Source organism: Motacilla alba, chromosome 3 (assembly GCF_015832195.1).
Source record: "Motacilla alba alba isolate MOTALB_02 chromosome 3, Motacilla_alba_V1.0_pri, whole genome shotgun sequence".
In the NCBI taxonomy this organism is placed as follows: domain Eukaryota; kingdom Metazoa; phylum Chordata; class Aves; order Passeriformes; family Motacillidae; genus Motacilla; species Motacilla alba.
In genome coordinates, this window is record NC_052018.1 from 18,522,628 (window position 1) to 18,543,627 (window position 21,000).

At 38.4% G+C, this 21,000-nt stretch overlaps 2 protein-coding genes across 2 annotated transcripts in view; one reads left to right on the forward strand and one right to left on the reverse strand.

Moving 5' to 3' along the window:
• The window catches only part of TRAPPC12 (trafficking protein particle complex 12), a 52,583-nt gene extending 51,873 nt beyond the window's left edge, over positions 1-710 (reverse strand). Inside the window, exon 1 of the mRNA XM_038133518.1 lies at positions 573-710. The gene's annotated coding sequence lies outside the window, so the exon portion shown is untranslated. The remainder of the gene's footprint in view (positions 1-572) is intronic.
• The window catches only part of EIPR1 (EARP complex and GARP complex interacting protein 1), a 75,535-nt gene continuing 55,174 nt past the window's right edge, over positions 640-21,000 (forward strand). Inside the window, exons 1-3 of the mRNA XM_038133520.1 lie at positions 640-788; positions 9,405-9,488; positions 14,288-14,420. Coding sequence (XP_037989448.1) covers positions 747-788; positions 9,405-9,488; positions 14,288-14,420 — 259 coding nt within the window. The 5' untranslated portion in view covers positions 640-746. The remainder of the gene's footprint in view (positions 789-9,404; positions 9,489-14,287; positions 14,421-21,000) is intronic.

Below are 21,000 nucleotides of genomic sequence, written 5' to 3' on the forward strand. Positions count from 1 at the left end.
TCCCACTAAACACACATGAAACAATATCACAGAACGGTATCAGAATGGTTTGGTTTGGAAGGAGACCTTACAAGACCATCTGATTCCAAACCCCCCACCATGGGCAGGGACACCTTCCACTGGACCGGGTTGCTCAGAGCCCTCTCCAACCTGGCCTTAAACTCCTCCAGGTTTGGGACCTCTCCAGCTTTCCCGGGCAACCTGTTCCAGTGACTCAACATTTGCTTTCCTGCTCGCAAAGACCCGCTAGGTCCCGGTTTCAGCAAAGCGAGAGCGGGCTCACGGCTATCGGCGGCGCAGCTGCCGAGCACGGCCGGGCTCGGCAGGAGGAGCGCTCGGCGGCGGCAGCGCCGCTTGCGAGCGCCCGCAGCCCCGGCCCGGACGCCCCGCGGCGGGGGTGGGCCCGGCCTCCCCCACGGCCTTCACCAGGCACAGCACCAGTGAGCACCCGCCCACCCGAAAGACTCTCAGGCCGCGCGATCGGTCCGCTCCGCTCCGCTCGGTTCTCTCCCGTCCCGTCCCGTCCCGTCCCGTCCCGTCCCGTCCCGTCCCGTCCCGTCCCGTCCCGTCACCTCGGCGCCGCCGCCGCGTCCGGCGCCGCTCGCCCCGCACAGCGCCTGCGCTCGGGCCGGGCTGGGCGGGGCTGCGCGCGCGCAGCTCCCGGAAGCGGCGGAAGACGGGCCGCGCCGAGGGTCATAAAGCATCGGACGCGACGGCGGCTGCCTGGCTGGGCTAGGGGGGCCGCGATGGAGGACGACGCGCCGGTGATTTACGGGCTGGAGTTCCAGGTAAGCGAGAGTGGAGGCCGAGGGAAGGTTGGCAGGTGTCGGTCCTGCCTTCGAGAAGTCGCTGGCCGCGGGGTCTGATGTGTGTAGTGGGGCAGAGGAGAGCCCGCCTGGGGGAGACCGGCGTTCTCCCTCCTGCCCCGAGCCGGGACCGGGGCACCGCGGGCTCCGCCGGGTTGTGGTGGCTTTTGCAGCCGCGCTGGCGCGTTTGAGGGTGGCTGGCCGGCGGCCGGGAGTCGTTCCCCGCTCCGCAGCGCGCTGTGTGCAGGGCGGGTGCGGGGCTCGCCCGGCTCCTTCTCCCCGTGGGGCCTGGGGGGCTCCTGCCCGGGCACCGCTCCGGCTCCGCCTCTGGAAAAGGCTTTGTCTGGCGCTGGAGTGGGACCGAAGTACTGCCAAAGAAATCCTTGATTCTGCCTTGTCAGGAAAAAAAAAATTAAAATTTGTTTTTCTGAGGAGAGAGCGTGAAACTGTTTCCAGTAAGTTACGAATTTTAGTTGGTTATACGCTGCCACAAATCTGCGTGACCTCTGTGGGATCTCCCTGTGAGGTCTACGTGTGTGCATTTATCCCATGGGGCAAATCTGTCCATCACATGGGTATTTTAGGGCTGTAAGGAAATGGAACTGTCCAACTCAGAAACCTATTGATCCTCTTCTTAGAGGAGCACAGGTGTTGTGTTTAATGAGGTTTCTGTAAGTTCTGGGAAAGCAGAGTGAGGGGGACCATAATTCATTCCTCCTCCGCCTCAGGGCTTTACTTAGCTGTTATGTGTTGTGGCTGGCTCATCATCACTAGCCCTTATAGCAGTAATACCTGCAGAAGAACACCAGCACCTCCTAACAAAGCACTTCATTCTGCAGTAGATGTAGTTATAGAAATATCTACGCATACACTTTTTTTTTTTTTGGCACCTTTGCTAAAGTGTTTGTGAAAAGTAACGTGCAAAGGTTCCTTGTGACAAATGTCCTGCACAGTGAGTAGTGTGCTCTGTAGTCCTGACTATACCAAGAGATTTCATTAGCAAATTTTGTATTTGTTTGGTTTTCCTCTTGTATAGGAGCTGCTATGTAATGTTCACCTGCACTAAATGTTGAATCTACTGAAATCTGATGAAGTCTGATAGTATGCTGTTTTGTATGATAGTATTTTGAGATTGGCTTGAGATGGCTGTAACTTGTACTTCAAAATTAATGAAACTTATACCTAAATATTTTTTGCAGAAGAGAACATATATCCTTAATAAAAGGATAAATAATATCTTAATAAAGTACAGGATAAATAATATCTTAATAACTTAATAAAATTAATAGTTCATTTTTAGTAAGTCACATGTAATCCATCTTCCAGGAATTTGGGCAAGCTAGTGTGTGTTGTCTGGGACCTCCATGGAGCTGTGTATCCTGCTCCCTCCCATACCATATACCTGCTACACACTTCTCTCCTGTGAAGTATGTAACTTGTTGGAGTTGTCTGGCAGGAGGTTAAAGCAAAAGGATTAATAAAGTGGCTGTAATAAAAGGAAATTACTGTTAATACAGACCACTTAGGGAGAGGGTGAGGAAAGAGAGATCATTTGTGTGTAGGTCAGAAGGGGACCATAGAGATGAAGGCTCTGTTGCTGATCTCCATTAATTTCCAGTGTCTTTAAAACAAATTGCATCTCTGTGCTTTTTGAAAATGGAGACACTAATATAGAAACTGTAACCTAAAAGTGATCTGTTTTTTCCAAATTTCCAACTTCTAACAAGAAAGATTATTACTTTTTTTAAACATCATTTTTTCTGTGTTGGTATATAATAGTGGTTACCTGTATCATCACAATTACTGCTTTTTGTCTGAAAGCATCTCTTCAAACTAATTTTTCAACCAAGTTTTAAAAATTTTGGCTTTGCTTCTTGTGTTTGGGCTCCAGCAGCTAGTAAAAGTCCATTTTTGGCCAATGGAGAAAGTGTAGTTGTGTAACTTTTCATCTGATCTAATGCTTTTCATCTGATCTAATGTGACCATGTTCATAGGAACATAAAACTGATTCCTCCTAGGCGCTATCCACCAACTAACTTAAAATTATTTCTGCATGGTTTCTGTTCATTTCTATGCACAGAATGTGTTCTGATGTATTGGCATATATAAGGTAGAATAATGAACAAATAAATTTTTCTCTTTTTTAATCTCTTGGGTGTGTCTGTAAGTGATATGAACATTGTACAGACATGCAAATTATGTGTGAGTGACACTTTTTGTGACTTGCAAAAAGACAGTCTCATCATAGTTACTCTGCTTGTCCGACTGCAGTGAAAATGAAAAGATTGCAGTGGGTGGTGAATGAAAATGTGAGATACTGCTTGAATTAAGGTACTGAGTGATGGGACTGTGGCTCGTGATGATGAATACAAAGCAACAGCAGCAGCTGCAGGACATTTCAATACCAAGGTTGTTCTTCTAAAAGGAATCTTGGTAGAAATAATCAATATCCTCAAATATAAGAATGTGATGAATGAGATCCCAGGAATATTGCTGAGTGCTGTGTTTTGTCAGGGAAATTATGTTGTTCTTGTCCCATGTAGACTTGACCTGGGCTTTATTCTCTAACCTGAAATACAGGGTATGTCTACCCCATGTTGAATTTGCTTTCATTTCCAGGGAGTCACAATTTTCCCCATGTTTTTCTTGAGGGTTTAAACGGTGATGTTTTGAGCAGGTGTGAAAGCACCACTGAACATGTGAAAATATCATGTTTGCCTTAGTTTAAGATTGACTGGATAACATTTATAGCCCTGGAAATGAGGAGTGGAGAGAGATGCTTTCTGGGATAGGCATTTGGCTCAAGCCTACATCTTGCTTGTTTAAAAGCATGCAGAAGCCAGCCAGCATCATGAGATGAGGGAAGAGGAACATTACTTACGCCAGAGAGTGATCATTTTGGAGTGTGTGTTTGGCACATTTAGTGGATTTTGGGAATACCACAACACTGAGCTGAATTTCAGCCTGCTGGATACCCCTACTGTATGGTGCATGTCAAAAGTACATAGACATGTGAGGAAAAAGGACAATGAGCAGGAGGCTAGGACCACAGAAAGCTGCCTGGCTGAGCACAGGGCCATACTGCCCATGAGCAGCTCCAGCAGCACCCTGGGATAGGGTCTGGCTGAAGCAGGCTTAAAAAAAGTGCCCTGATAGAGTTCTGCATTGTGGTCATTGTGCTTCTTGAATAAGTGATACATGGCCCATTTTGTGTTGTCTGTTAGTTGTTAACAGGTTTTATGAATCTGAACAGACACTTGATTTTTTAGGACTTGCCTGCTTGCAAGAATATGATGAAACTTAATTTCCCTGAAGCCAGATGTGTTTTCTTAGAGTAAGAAACTGAAGGCAAAATACCAACTGAAATAGATTGTGGAAGACCTGTGACCAATGTGTGTACACCTATTGTCATCAGTATATATTGAGAATACTCAGCTGACTTACCTGTGATGGAGTAAAAGCCAAGTGTAGATTTACTAGAAGTGGTAAAAGGGGTCTTCGCTGGAAAATGTGTGTTGCTTGTGAGCTACCCAGGGAAAGCTGTGCTGGCTTTCGGGCTCAGCTCTGTTCCCAGTGTGGGAGTGCAGAGCCTATAGCTCCTATGGGCAGTGGTGTTCTCTTCCCTGGGGGAAGCTTTTGTGGTCTCCTTTAAGTCCAGAGAGAGCAGCCTAAGCAGAACGTACTTAATAATTTTGGTCCAGCTTTAGCAATGTCTTTGGAAGATTTATTTCAAAAATTGAACCGTTTAAGAAACTGCCTAATAATTTCTTACTAAAATTCCTAGCTTTTGTGTCAGTTCTCTTTCTTCTCTAAGATTACTTGCCTCATGAGTGCCAATCCTGTATGTTTTAAGCCTTTGTGGTTTAAAGTGTTACTAGAGGAACAAAAGTAGCTAAGTGGCAAAGCTCTCTTAACTAATCCCCCAAAGATCTTCATAATGCATGAAGTGAAACAGTTGGAAAGTATTTTTTAGGACCCTTAAGCAATTAGTAGGCTCTTCCTAGTATTAGGTGTGGTACAGAATAATGACAAGATAAAGATACAGGCAGGTGAACTTCAAGGAACATTTACATGATGATTGCTACCTTCATGAGAAATGAATGAGTTTTCTGAGGGTGATTGTGCTATGCAGGTCTTTGTGTGTGGATTGCATTCATCACTGTGAGGGTTTACAGAATCTGTCAATCTTTGGAATAGGGTCAATGCACTAAATACATTGGTGGTGGGAATTCTTGGGCTGTGAAAGACTTGGGGAAAACAGCTGTCTGAGAGCATTGAAGGTCACCTGGGCATGTGTGCTGCCAACCTTTTCACTGGTAGTCACTGCAGCTTGTTGGAATCACTGAGAGAGTCTCCTACTGTGGTGGGAGAAACAAAGCTGTCTTACCTAAGTAAAAATCAAAGTGTACTTACTTGAAAATTGAAATTGTGCCAGAAGGCAAAAATAACATTCATTACATTAGCAGCCTGGAGCTTGTCTAGGGAAGCAGGGAACTTGTGTTCTGCCTTCAGAATGAGGCATCAGCAAATCCAGCTCCTCACCCCAAGTGGCAGTACACTAGTCCTGGTTTTCAGCATAAGCAGGTGGTCAAATAACATTAAATTCAGATTTAGGGATTGCAAGCCAAATACTGTATCCTTACATTTTGCATTGTAAGTTCATGGTATGTTAGTACAGATTGATTGTATGAATTTCAAATGATGCCTGGTTTGAAGAATATTTTTTGTTTGTACTAAATGTAATAGAAATATTCAGATTTTGGAATCTGTTTGTTTTCTTGTTTGTTAATACCAAACCAGTGCAGTGCATCAGCACAACAATGTGTGTTGAGCAAGTACTTTTTTGTTTGTCTATTAATGCCCTAAAGAGTAACAGTCAAATTAACAAAACAAACAAAAAAACCAAACCACAACTTTGTGCATTTGGCTGGTATTTCAAAAGATGTTGAGGAGTGAAAGTTTTTCAGAAGAAATTATGAACAAAGTGTAGAGAATGAGTGCGTTGCAGTTCCATAATGCTCTTAGTTTAAACCAGTCTTCTTTACCCGCTTGAGGTTTGCCATTGTGTTCTTCTGGATCATCTCTTGAGGTTGTCAAGTACAAGAGACTCTTATTTCTTTTTATCCAAGGTTTTTATTTTCCTGCAGGTGGCCTAAATTGTCAAGGGCAAGGTAGGAGGTGATCTTTGCCCAGCATCACACTGAGCATAGTGTAGGCATAGACATGATGATGGTGCCCAGTCTCCAGTTAGTCTTACCTGCATTCTGCTACAATGATTCTTGTTTCTTTTGCTTTATCTTGATACTACTTTCTGTCATGCTTGTGTTTTAGGGTTTTAAATGTCCTTTGCATGTGTATTTACTGTAGTGGATTTGCAGTTCAGTTATTGTCCTGTTTTGTAAAACCGCTTGCTTTAAACTATGCACATTTCCTCATAGGGCTGTTGATAAATATGAAATCTGGACATGTAACCAAAAAGTTCTTTGTGGTTCACAGTGTTTTAAACTTTTCTTGCTAATATTTTTTCCTACAGTTAGGCCCTTTTTAAAAATGAAATTACGTAATTGCATAGATTGTTGCATTGTCTAGCACTATCAGTTAGGTGGGATGTTGAGAGTGTGTGTAAGGATTACTTGTTAACTTGCTGGTTGTGTCTTTCAGATGTGTATTCTGGTGATTTTCTAAGCTTTGTGCCAGATTTTTTAGTAAGTAATAGTTTAATACCTTGAGTAGAATCCTAAAATGGTTTGGGTTGGAACAGACCTTAAAGATCCTCCAGTTTCAATCCCTCCCTGCCATGAGCAGGGGCACCTTCCACTAGACCAGGTTATTCAGAGCTCCATCCAGCTGGGTCTTGAACTCTAGGGATGGGAAGTCCACAACCTCTCTGGGCAACCTGTTCACTGCTTTACCACTCTCCCAGTAAAGAATTAATTTTTTTAATATCCCATCTAAATCTGCCTTCCTTCAGCTTAAAGCCATTCTCCCTTGTCCTATCCCTCTGTGCCCTTGTGAAAAGTCCCTTTCCATATAAACTCGGTAGTAAACTTTTCTAGCTATATACAATTCTGTGTTCTGTGGGTGCAGACTTAGAAAAATAATCATTTCCAGTTGTGTAGATTACCAATATTCATTTTACTACACTTTTTTGCTTATTTTCTATCTATGAGCTGCAGTCATAAGGCAGGATGCTTTATGAAAGGTTCTATTTGCAACCTGCTCTGACAAGATGACAAAGTTGAGGCACTTTCCTTGATCTTGACAGCGATCTGGATTCAGCTGTATTGTTCATTACAAGGATTACTTTGTGTCTTCATATGCTGAAAGAATTTCTTTTTCTCCCGAAGTAACTCAGAGTAGACAAAATTACACATATCTTTGTGCAGGAGACAAGTGAAAGTCAATCAGTCAATTGTGCTGATATTGATATTATGAATCAGACTCTTCCTAATTTATGAAGGCTTGGTGAGTTTGAATTTTGAATCCTATGAATGAATGTTGCCCTTTTTTTTTTTTTTGGTCAGGGAATAAACAATAGTGTTTCTACTTGTGAAAGGTGTTTAAATATTTTTTTCTATGCCCCTTTTTTTTTCTTCCTGCGAAATGGAAAATTATTTTAAGGAAGAGCTAGAGAAGCTGATGACATAAATGTTACTATGTATTTACATAAATTTATTTTGGGCACTTTGTCTCCAACCTTATGCATTTTTGAAAGCAGCCTGACCAGACCTACTTGAAAAGCTTTGAAAGGGCTGGAAACCTCTTTTACTTCTTTATTTTATTAAAAATCCTGGAGGTCTCTATTTCTCTTTGATGTGTAGAAACAAAAGAAGCTTCTTTGATTAAAGGAGATAGATAGCTGTTGGCACATTTCTAGTGTTTTCTCAAAATAATTCAAAGCAGGTCTTTTAAATGAAAAGAAATGCTTGCAAAGTTCTGCAAATGTAAATTCTGTTGAAGACAAAAGCTTTTCTGCAATCATCTTGGTGGACTTGGTGTCTGTCCATCAGGAGCACTTCTAGGCTTGTTGTTGATGAGTGCTGTATAAATAAGAAAGTAAAGCAAATTGGTATGGATTCACACTGATCTTTGATCTGCATTTGAGTATTTTGAGCACAAACTACTCATTATGTTCTCTAGTTCTTCTTTTTCCCCCACTATGTAGATATTATAAATGTAGGTACAGGCCAATAGCTTGTTACTTATAATCTTGTTGCATTTTTAAACTTTTTATGCTCCATCTTACACAAAATATTACACTGTTTAAATTATACATTTCAGATACTAGGAAAGAAATAGCTGCTCTATACAAGTTCAGAGGTTATTTCAAAAAACTAGTTTTTCCCTATTGCTACTGCCAGACAATGCCTTACATGACTTTGCTTTGTTTAAGAAAAGTCAAATATCTTTAAGTTGCTTTTCTAGAATAAATTGCTCTAAATTTGGGTATTTGGATCTAATATATTCCAGATATTCCCTTCCAAGCTTAAAGGCATATTTTCAGTATCAATTTGAAAATAAGTTTCAAACAGAATGATATTGGAGTGTTTCTGAATCCAAGGGTAACAAGCTGCATGACAGGATGGCAATAAGAAGGGCCATTCAGCAGTTACCTGAATCCTTCATCAGTATTTCCTTGAAATATTTGCCTTAGTGTCTGAAGAGATCTGACCTATTTTATGCCAAATAGGATATGAATTGCAGAGATTTTTTAGATTAAAAAAAATCATATTGAACAATATTATTAAGGGGATCTTTTGCATGGAGAAATAGCAGATATTCCTCACAATATATAGTTACTAAGAATGCCTTTGAGTATTAGTTTACCTTCCATTTATTCAAAATTATCTAAAAGTCTCTACTGCTGTCTAGTGCAAACTAGTGATTGTGGTTTTAGTTCAAGCTGTGCTTTATTTATCAGCATCTCCCATGGCCCTTAACTGCTTTGTTTTGCTTCTTCCAAGAATGTGGTTGGTATAAGTTGAAGAAGCAAGGCAGAGACTCTAGCAATGCCATTAACATAATATAACAAAAAAATAACATTATGACAAAAGTTTTAAAGATAAATAACAAATTACTTCTCCCATCGTTCAGACAATTCTTATCTCTAATGGGCTGCAGCAGAAAAGAGGAGACTTGGTTTTTAATTTGCTTCTAAACTTGGTGGTTAATTGTGAGAAAAAAAATAATTTTTACACAGGCATAGTCAATCGGAGTGGTGTGAAAACTCTTGTAAAAACAGCCTCTTCCTTGGATATCGTGTTGTTTTTTGACAATAGTAAAAAATTGCCCACTGTTCTGTGGCGCTTTTTCAGATGATAAAGGAAAATTAGTTTGGGAGAGATGCTACATTTAATGTTATCCCTGTTATAATGAAGATCAGGTAATGTATTTAGCACACCTGTATTCCTCCATCCTCACAAGTATGAGAAATTGCACAAAAAATGTATTAAGCAAAGTGGGGCATAAACGCTTAGAAAGTCTGCCATTTGTAAGAATGTAATGCTTAAAAAGACAATTGATATATGTTTCAAGATTTTTGCTGAAATTAATGGATTTTATTAATTGTACTTTTCTAATGGCTTTCTTCTTCCCTAGGCACGAGCTTTAACACCTCAGACAGCAGAAACAGATGCAATAAGATTTCTGGTTGGAACACAGTCTCTTAGATATGATAATCAGGTAATTTTTCTGTCAACTATCAGCTGTAATTTTCACCACTTTTTGTAACATTGTTCTGGTATCATCCCTCTTCCTTTCTCCCCCCTATTGAGTATGAACATTGATAGTCAAATTGAAGACTTCTGTAGGTAGAATGTAAAGATATTGGTTGGAAATAGAGATGAATGAAAGCTGTGTGTATTTTCTGAATATCATATCCGTATTCTAAATTGTATGATTAAATGAGATTGGTTTAGTAAAGAAACTGCCATATTTTTGTTAATTTGAATCTATAGATGCTCTGGAGCTATCTTTACATCCTGAAGAGATGCAAAGTAAAACAAAATTCTTTAGGCCTTAATTGCTTCTAATGGGACTCTTGGTACATGCACATTTCAGAGTACATGATGCTTCATAAACTGGATTTTTCAATATTCATTAGTGGAAATCAGCTGTGTCCTTTCTGATCATTCAAACAATTCAAATTAAAATTTGAGTGACTTTCATGGCTCAGTTTCTCTTGGGCTGTTTCTTCTGAAGTTAAGTGTATGAGCTGTAATTGTACAGCTAATTTAATTTTTGTGACAGAATTTCTGTAGAAATCATACTGAAACAAGTTCTTGAGGCTGAAAGGGTTAGAAGGCTGTACTGAGTGCAAGTGGCAAGGCTTGGGTGGCAGGAGAGCTGCAGTGGTGGCCTCTGAGAAGAGGCCAGGGGTTGCCTGTGCCAGACACGGCTGGTTCCAGTGAATCCACTTCAGGACCCAGGTGAGTCAGTTTCCCATGAAGGCCCTGTGCTGAAGCAGGGAACAGAGTGAGATGCAAAGAGCATCAGAGAGAAAACACCCATAACCCCCACTGCCCCACATCCCCCTGCCCCACTTGAAAGGATCAGAGAGTCAGGAAAGTGGGGGAGAGAAGGTACTTGTTTATTTTAACTGCCAATGAACTAATTCATTCACCTAAGTCAAGTCTGTTTTGCCCAGAATATTAGTTAGTAAGTGACCTCCCTGTCTGTAGCTTGGCACATAAACTATCTCATTCTTATTCTTCCTGGTTTCTCCCCCATCTTTCCTGGGGAGAGCAGGTGTCTGGGTGGGAGTTGGTTAGCTAAGGCTAACACCTGCCACAGAAGTCCCTGGCATTGAATGGAGTGACCAACTCTTTGAAAATGGCCTGTAATGGGCTGCACAAAATCACTTGGAACCACAGCTTTGGGACATGTAAGCTGTCAATTCCCAGTGAGGTTATGAGTTCATTACTCAGTGATAGCACTGGATGAGACACATGAAAAGTTAAGCCAAGGCATAAGGGGGGATGGAGTATTCAGTTTATTTACATTTCAAGTAATACATGGGCAAAGAGTAACAAAAGAAGTGGCAGACACAATTAGTTAAAATTAAAAGTCAATGCACACAATTATATTTTTGATTGTGCTGTCTCTTGCTCTTCAAATATTTGGTATAATGTGGGGTTTTTTTACTGTGATTTCTGTGATGATTTTACAACTTGCTCAACTAATTAAATCCTGATACAAAATTGTTGTTGAAGAGTGGTTCTCATCAGTTGATAGCCAACAGATCTTTAATAATTTAAATTTTCTGATTTTGTCTAAGTTTATCGGGTATATGCTATGTATTTTGGAAATGTTTGCTTATGTTTCAACTTTGAGTATGCTTTTCTTTCTCCAGTGAATAACATTAACAATAGAAATGGAGGACAATTTCTAGTGTATTCACAAATGTTTGGAGGTTATTGGCCTTTAGCTGTGCCTCAGGCCATCATTTCTTCTCAGCTGGTTCCTCAATCCCCAAGAAGTGCCCTAGGCTCAGCTCATTATAACTTAATTCAGCACTAGGTTCTTTACATTTGCTTAAAAACTTTTTTAGTCACCTGACCAAACTTATGAGCTTTTCTTGCAACACTTAATACTTTACTAAGTCCTGCACAGAAAGAGGTTTTATCATGTGCAGATTATTTCTTCCCTTCTGGTCATGGCCAGGTGTAGTGCAAATGAAAGAGCAATGATTTTGCAGCTGGCATGATAACTTTTGCCTCATTGGGGTGTATTGCTGTATAAAGCAATTTTAGGTATTCATAGGAGAATATATTTTAGGTGAAAATATTTTCCCATTTATACTAGTATTTCAAAGGAAAGGAAAGTTTTTGTAAGATTTTACATTGTTAATATTTGACATGTTAATAGTGTACAGGACTTGGCATTTGGTCCTCATAACATGCTGCTAATGGTTTCAGTAGTAGCACTGTGTTCTGTATGGTGCAGTTTTGGAACTTCTGTGCTCAGTACTGTCATTGTTGCCAAACTTTATTGTATGCATTGGAAATGTCCAAGTATGTAATCTATTCTTTCCTCATGTCATTCTCAGAACTCTTCAAATTATTTTCAGTATTAGGTCTTAGAACTTAAAATACTTATTTTCATGATTTATATAGTGCATTGCATCTGCTGTACTCAGCACCTCAAACCTTGTGTTCAGTTCTGGGCTCCTCGCTACAGTGAAGGCTTTGAGGTGCTGGAGTGTGAGAGACCAGAGAAAAGTGATGGGTCTGGAGCACAGCTGTCATGAGGAGCAGCTGAGGGAGCTGGGGTTGTTTAATCTGGAGAAAAGGAGGCTGGGGGAGGGGTGGGGGATCTTATCACTGCCTACAGCTGCCTGAAAGGAGGTTGTGCCAGGTGGGGGTCACTCTCCTCTCCCAGGCAGGACAGGTGAGAGGAAATAGCCTTAAGTTACACCAGGAGAAGTTTAGGCTGGATATTAGGAAAAGTGTTTTCATGGAAAGGATTATAAAGCATTGGAAAAGAATACCCAGGGAAATGGTAAAGTCATCCTCCCTGGAAGAGCTCAAAGTGTGAATATGGCACTGGAGGACATGGTTAAATGATGTACATAGTGGTGTACAATATTTGGTGTTAAAATACTTTCTATGACATTTCTGTTGTCCTTAGTATTTAGGGAAGTGACTATTCCATATATCATGTACTCAAATCAACAGGAAGATTCTTAGCAAAAAAAACCATTGGGGGAATTTTTGCAGTTCTTTCTGTTCTGCTGATCAACTTATTCTGCTAGGTAGTGTTGATTGGCTGGCATAGCTGTGAAAGATGTAATTTTTCAATTCACAAGATGTAAACAAAACTGCTGCATAAGAATTAAATTTCATATTTCCCAAAAATCTCAATCTGGACCTTTCGTGAGCTACCTGTGTGTTCCACCGGTTTAGAGCTGTCTGTGTTGTCAGCTGAATCGGAAATGTAACAGCAGAGAGAGGTTGGTGATCTGTGCCTTCAAAGGGCTTCAGGTGGGGTAAAGAGCACTTCCTTATGTGCTGAGTGATTTTCAACCGGCTTAGTGTGGGAAGAGATGTGTGTGACTGTAGGAAATGAGGGTTACATTTGTGGTTCACTTTCTTGGGTGAGAAACTTGGCCTAAGCTGCCCAAGGAGACTCCGAACAAAAACAAGGTATGAGGTTAAAGTGATCTTTTTTTGTCACTCTAAGATGGATATGCAGTTGTTAGGGTAGATGGAAAGAGTTCTGATTCTTGAATAGATTCCTAGGTTCAAGGCAGCAAATTGTTGTTGTCTCAAAATTCAACTTGCTAATCAACTGCAGAGGCAGTTCTATGGCTGGGATGACAAAATGGAAGAATAATATATGAGATGTGGTGCAGGATTGTATTTGAAGAAGGAGTTTCTGATGACTGTTTGGGCAATAAAATAAAAGGTAATGTGTAAACTCATCCCCTTTAAAAATAATAGTGTTGAGACCTATATTGCTGCTTCTGTATTTTAAGAAAATCTTCTGTATTTCTGCATAGCTAAGATTTTTGCAGTGATTCAGTAGTTAATTTAGTTAACTTGATTCAGTCATGATGATAGGATAACTCTTGGCTTTTTTTTCCCTCTTCATTGTTCACCCAACTTTGAAAATTAACTTTTAATGAGGATACAGTTCTTCAAAATTTGTGAGTCTTCTAAATTTATTTGTCCACTGTTGACCTTAGGGGAGTTAGTACCATGAGTAAAGTTCCTTCTGTACATTATGCCAGGCTAAAATCTTCCTAAATTCCTTGTATTTCTGCAGCAACTATAGAAAAACAGCTGACTAAAAAAAGGAGGGAAAAATGATAGACCTCTTAAAAAACATAGCAAAGAAACCTGCAACAAACAAAAATGAAAATAATAAAAAACAAACTTAGTTCTGTCTTTTAAAAATATTCTCTATATTTTTAAATATTATTGTTTCTCTTCATCTTTCAGTACTTTGTTTCCATATAGTATGAAACAAGTTGATTTGTATCTTGGTAGTGATATGTGACTGCTAAAGTGAATTGTCAAAGTTTCTTACTGAGTGTAAAGTACTTGCTTCAAAGAAGAGTCTTTTCTCTCTCTCTCCTTTCTTTGTAGGTGATTTGAAATAGATGATTTGGATACAGAATTGGTGCAGACATTTAGACTAAGGATTGTAATGTTATTTTTGTTTATTGCTATAAGAAGCATTGAATTGTAATACATGGCTTATTTACTATTAGCCATAAAATGAAAAATCGCCTTCAAGCTTTAAGTTGAAAATTGAGAATAAGCATGGTATTTCCTCAAACAGGGAAATTGCTTGTGTTTTCCTAAAAAAGTTAATCCTGCATGAAATCAATGATACAGTAAATTGTTACTATAACAATTAATTAAAGTAGATATTGGTTATAAAAATCTCATTAAATTGTTCTGTTTAGTCAATATGTATAATTAAGACCCACAGGAAAACATTTGAAATCCTAATGTTCTATTTTATTGTATTTGCAGATTCACATCATAGATTTTGATGATGAAAATAACATTATAAACAAAAATGTTCTCCTTCATCAAGTGGGTGAAATTTGGCACATTAGTACAAGTCCTGCTGATAAAGGTGTACTTGCAACCTGCTACAATAAAAGTAAGTCCTTTTTAAATATGCTCAGCTTGTACAAGTGCTTTGGTATTTTTCAATGTGTAAAATTCAAACCTCTAGCTAGGTGTAGACACTTTCAGTTGGAATTATCAACTCAAGCATTTCTAAAAAAACTCGGCAATGCTTTTACTTATACTTTATTTGTGTCATATCCTGAGATTATCTTGGTCAGAAGTCAATTTCTGCATTCATTTTAAGAAAAGCAGCAAAATGAACCTTATGTTTGGCTGATGAATGCAAAGCATGGCAAATAAAATATATTCCTGTTACTTTAAGCATAATTTGTATTGATGTTTGCTTTTGAAAGTGCAAGTAAATGTCTTTCAAAATGTGCTGGCATCAAGATTTACTTAAAGCTGTGGATGAAGTTTGTATATAATGTCATTTTTCTTATGTGAAATGCAGGTATGCCTACAGAGAGCTACAGCTTCTTATCTAAATGTTTCCTCAGTAGGAATGTTCCTTGCCTAACCTTACCATAAGTGCACAACTATTGAGATTAAGGGTCTCTGTGCAATTCCTGAGTGAGGCAGGTGTGAAGATTTTCTGTCATGAGGCTTGAGAAATCCACTTGCGTCACTTGGGGGTGATTTTTCTCTCTGACAAGAAATCGGAGGTGTCATTTGAAATAAATATTATTTCATCTAGTCAATATTTGTCTGTTCTTTAATGGAAATGCAGTCCAAGACTATAACAATTACAGAGTGAGTTTCAGGCTTTGTACATCTGTGAACAGCTGTAGAGATGTGTGCTCCTGTTGTTCAGCCTTCTGATTATACTAGGGAGAGGATTCCAGGATTGCCTATTTCTCCTAGTTCTTGTGGATTGAAAGAAAACTGCTTAAATTTGAATTTCTTTCACAAATCTTAGGTGATTTTTTAAAATCAATGATAGAAGATACATTAAGTAGATTTTTTTTTCCATTGAAATGATTGTGGGCATTTTGATTGAGAGCCTTTCTGTGAGATTTCCAATTTCCTTTATTGGACCTAATAAATTACATGAATGTTTTCTATTCCAGATTATTTGTGTTCTAGATTTAGTTTATCTGATTCCTTAATATTAAGCTCTTTTGTTTATTCTTCATGCATCTTACTTTAGAATTATCATCCATTAACATTCTGCAGAAAACAAGTTCTCATTCTCAAATGGTGATTACTGACTCTAAATAGCAATATATAGAACTGAAAGCACACAGTGTGGGGTTCTGTAATAAGGAATACTGAGTTCAGCAGACAACTTATTCCAAGCAGTAATGCAGCCAAATTAAGCAATCAAAACCTTTACAACTCTTAATGTATTGCATTTCTTTGTTGTTTTAAAAAGACTCAACTCATTTTCTCATTGAACTACAAGTCAAATGACATGATGCTTTCAGGAAAACCTGTAAGTATTGTGCCCTTCCCTTATGTCTGGCCCCAGCACTTCCGTCAAGATTTGAAAGTTGTTGAAACTGGGAGATTGAAGAAATGTGAGATGTGTCCATTGTTAATAGCTGTTTTTGAAGTTGCTGAAAGAAGTGATAAAATGTGGCATTGAAAAGAAGTGGAATTACGTATGTTTTTCATTTCTTAGCTCACTGGCTAAGCTAATAGAATAGGGTGGAATTTCCTCTTTTATATTGGGAAAGATACTGAGTTTCCTTTTACTCTTGCATATTGGCAAAGAGTTATCATAACTGATGTATGAAAAAAGATGCTGTAGGTGCAAATAGAAGAGCACTTTTTCACAGCTGTGCTGATCTTTGATTTTTATTAAGAGGAATTTGCCTTTTATATAGGAAGTTTGGGGAATATTAATTTTTTTTCAAATGCAGTGAAAATCTTTCCATGGTATCCAGTTATGATCCCCTGCTACATTATTTAGACATTGAGACTCTTGTTTATTTTTTACTTGACTAATTGATAGTTAATACTGCTGCCTGAAAGTCACAGATGACACTAGCAATCTTGCTCTATGTTTTGAAATACAAATGGGGTGCTGGTTTGCTTCTCTTTTTTCATGAGGGGATAAAACTTAGCAAAATAATGTAATATGCAAAGCTTTTTGGTAATTTCTTCTGAGTGCTAAGAATTCTGCATGGAAAATGGGTGTGTGCGTTCGGCTGGTAATAATGAGTTGTCTCTGGAGTCAAGGTTCAAACAAAGTTTAAGGCATCTCTGTGTGTTTGAGAAGAGTGTTGTTGTTGCTTGGAAGTTTTTACTGCTCTGGTTGAGAGAAGCCTTGAATTGATATACCAGAAGGCTTAATCATAACTCAAAAAAATCCTCTTAAATGGGGAAGTTCCTGCACTTGATTTGGTTCTGTTGTTGCTATTTTGTTGTTTTTTTTGTTTTGTTTTTTTTTTCTTTTAAAGATAGTATTTAATTACTTCTGTAAAGTCTCACACCATCATGCTTAAATCGGAAGGTTTTTTTCCCATATGTGTGGATATGTAAGTGTGTATGGATTGTTTTCTCCTGAAACATACAGGTAGGAAACCTCATTCAGAAGTAGAAACAATCTGGCCTTGTCACTCTCTGGGAGCACGATTTTATTTTTCTTCTACCTTCACGGACTATGTGAAATATTTTTACTTGTCCTTGACTTGTAAGTGAAAGAGGCATAAAGAGATAGAACTTAAAATTTATTTATCACACCTAATGAAGAACAAACTCATGTACTTATGAGTCATAATTGCTATGCTTCTACATCAATAAAAATAATTTCCTTGTTGTCTACTAGATTATTTTCTTTAAGTGCTTACTTTTGATGAAATCAGATTTTTTGCCGCTGAATGACTAAACTTGCAGCAACCACAATTCACTCATTGTTTTGAGACGGGCTTTTGCTTTTAGAAACTCTAGGCAAAATATGTCAAAAGTTCCAAGTATAGCACATTTCCATCATTGGATGCAGACTCTCCACTCTTATTTTTGGCTTTACTGTCCTTTTACATAAAGTCCATCAGAATATTTACTATTTACCGACATTGATTCTGTGTATCTTTCAATTCTACGATTTCAAGAAAAGAACATCTCTCTAAAAAGTAAAAATAAGATGGCTCAGATAATTTTCTTGTTCACAAGAAGTCACAGGAAAATTTAAATCCTTGCTGAATATCTAATTTGGGAACAATATTCTCTGAACAGTCAGTAAAGTTAAATAAAATGGTGCTCTGTATTCTTTGTTAAAGATATTTTACTAGAGTATCAATGCACAATTAAGTTTTAAAAAGGACCTTCCTGACTCTGAAGTCAAAATGAGGGAAACAGCCTTTTTTTGTTAGCATCAGTATTTACAACTTTGTCTAATTTTGACATTGAAAAAATACGAGGCTTTATTAATGATGCATTCTCAATTATGACATCAACTAGAATAATAGTGGTTCCAGTAGCATTGGAACAATTGTGTCTTTGGATATTAACCAGAAATTCCATTTTCTAGGACATTTTGTCTTAATATAAGGAAAAAATTGTGGAACTCTGTCTCCCCTCATGCCCCCCCCCCATACACACACTTCAAAAATACTGACTTAATCACATAATTACAAAGAGAGAACTTATTAAATTCAGTTCCTGCCTCGGTTGTAGTGGTTTCCCCCCCTTGCCAATCATGAATATGCCGCTTAGGAAATTTTATACTGTTACGACTGATATTATAGGATGATTTTATTCTCAAGTGTTAGACTTACTAGTTATGTATAACCTTGTCCAACCTCTAGAAAAGATCAGGAATTTGCTATGCTGGCAGCGCAGCACTTGCCTGTGCTACGCATTTCTAACTCACCAATATTTTGTGCTAGAAATGTATTAAGACCATCCTGGTGTAACTGACATTGCTCAGAGACAGGATGTGTCTTCAGGAAACGCTGAGAAGTAGCTCCTCTTTTTGCAAATGTGTTTGGCAGCTAATTGATGTTGTGAGAATTAGGAATGTTGTATTTTATCACAGGTTCCCTAGGTGAAGAGAGAAAGTGCATAAATATATGAACGAAGCTAAGAGGAGAAAAGAAGGATTACAGTCTGAATATCTTAGTGGCAGGGGAAGAAGGCTTTGTAAAATTAATATCTGAGGTAACCAGAAGAACTCAAGAACTATTAGTCAGTTTTGTGAAATGTTGATGCATTATTTTTCTCTTCTACTACTCAAATCAACTGAATTAAAACAGGGGTGTGTTTTTTTTTTTTTTCCTCTTGAAGAGAATAAGATTGTTACTGACAGCTTTAAAGCAGGTAAAAATCAAGGGGAGAAATGAGTTTGGTAGTCTTCTAGCTTTAGAAGTTAAATGAGATTGTTAAAGTTCAGTATGAGGCAGATTAGGTCTTAAAAAAAAAAAAGGTTGGATTCCTAAGAGAGCAATGCAGTTTTAGGGATCATTTTTGGGTGATGATAATAAAAGTGACTATAAGCTAGAGTGCTACAGTTGCATTGTAATTTGTTTAATGCCTAATCTCTGAACATGTGTTTGTTTGCCTATGTTACTTATTAATATACTAAAGTTATGTTCAGCAAAGCGGAAATCATAGTTTGCTTTACAGTAGCCCAGAATTAAAATGGAGGATGCTGTATTTAGTGGAAAATTCCAGTCAGAACAATTCCAGGAACTTTACACCTCTCTTCTTTTTTGCTGTTCTGACTAGTTGTAGTCAGTTGACTATTCTCTGTTTTATTACTTTCATTAAATTAAAATTGGACAGAAGTGGCACTTCTAAGAAGTGAGTAAGAAAGGTGACAAAGTAATAAAGGAGATCATAGCATTTCTTAGTAGAAATCCACACTTAAATATCAGAAAAGAGGAATTATGGGGTGGGTTGAGGGTCAAGAATGTACCCTCCAAATAATGATATGAACCAAGGAGAATAATGGTACATTAAATATAATAAGTTAAAAAATGAAGATATATTAGTTTTCAAGAAGTTGGTAACTAACCAAGCACTCTCTTCAACTGCTAAGGGGAATATCATTTCACATGTATATTCCTACTGCAAGTTTGAAAGAAGCTTGCTTCATTATTCAGAAGAGCATCCTAGCCTATTCTAGGATAATTTTTTAATTGTGAAAAAGTGAAATGACAAAACCCTGTAATTTACACTAAAAGGGAATCTCTTGGGTGCTAGAACAGTGGAGATCTGACAAAGTGCTAGACTCCATTGGAAAATTATCTGTATGCAGTCTCAATATTGCTCACCTTTCAGGCTATAGGAGGGGAATTCAGAAAGCCATTTCATGGACTTTTAATAATGTTCTGAGGCAACAAGAAATGCCAACAGTCAATGGGCTAGGGTGTGTTTAATAATTTTTGTGTGTAAAGTAGATGATGGAATCCTCAGCTCTAGAAATGGCTGAAAAAATTTGGATCCCTACATTGATACAATGATTAATATGATGTTGGTTATACTTGGAAAAATGTTGATGATGCCCTTTTTGTCATTCCAGCTTATCATACACTGTTATGAGGTGTTTGAAAAATTTCCAAGTTAGGTGTATGTGCAGTGGTGGGTGCAGGTTTATGTGGGTTTGGGGGCTGGGGGAGTCATGCCTTGAATTTGCTTTGTTTAATACAGAACTTATATGTAATCTGTTGCCTTGTTTATACATCCCTCCCTGTCTCTCACCTGCTGTTTTGGGATACTGTTAAAATGGAGGCAGACTGTTTCCTGTGGACTTAAAAAGTCAACTTCAGCTACATCATTAAAGGAATGGGGAATTCAGGAGGATTTTTCTGTAAGCTGTTTAAGGAGTTCTGCAGCCATTTACCAGTTTGCCAGCAATGGATGGCTTCTTTTTGAGTGAGTCTTGGATCTGGCCTCTGTGGACCAGAATACTAGGTAAAGAGGTTGAAATGAATGATCATGGTGATGAATTTAGGGAAAGCTGTCATTCTAAAATAATGTTTTATAAATGTAATTATAATATAATTGTAATTATTTATAATTAATATATATAATTACATATAAATATACATTATACATATATATATTATATTATACATATTATACAGCATTATTTGCAAAACCTGAATATAGCTTTCATTATATCCTATAAGTTAGAATTAACCCCCAGATTTGTGCATTGCTCTGAGACACAGATGAATCTATTTAGCATGTCAGCAAAGAAACTAGTGGGTTGTTTGGGTTTTGATACTGTGTAATGGCCAGCTACTTGTCTAGTTACTGTGTTCTGTTACATGTTCTACAGAAACTTAGCAATGGTAAAATTGTTTGAGAAGTCAAGGTTTAAGGCAAACTGCTGGTGGGTTTGCATGACATGATGGGGACATAAAGGGGAGGAAATAGGAAAATGATCCAGACTGAAAATTCTGCATAGGTCGAAAATAGTTTGCCTGCTGAATGTCCAGATGGGTAGTGGTCTCCATTATTGCAAAGGTGAATTTTTAGGCTGTGATTGTATGCAGCTACCCTGGGTGCAGGAGTAAAGGACCATGTCTCACAGCATAATTGTAGACAATTGTACTGTTGCTGTCACAGGTCTGGTAGGGGAAGTGCTTGCTGAATGACAAAGTGAGGAAATTAAGGCAATGGTAGAGTTGGAGAAATAAGGAGATCTGAGAAAGGAGATCCCA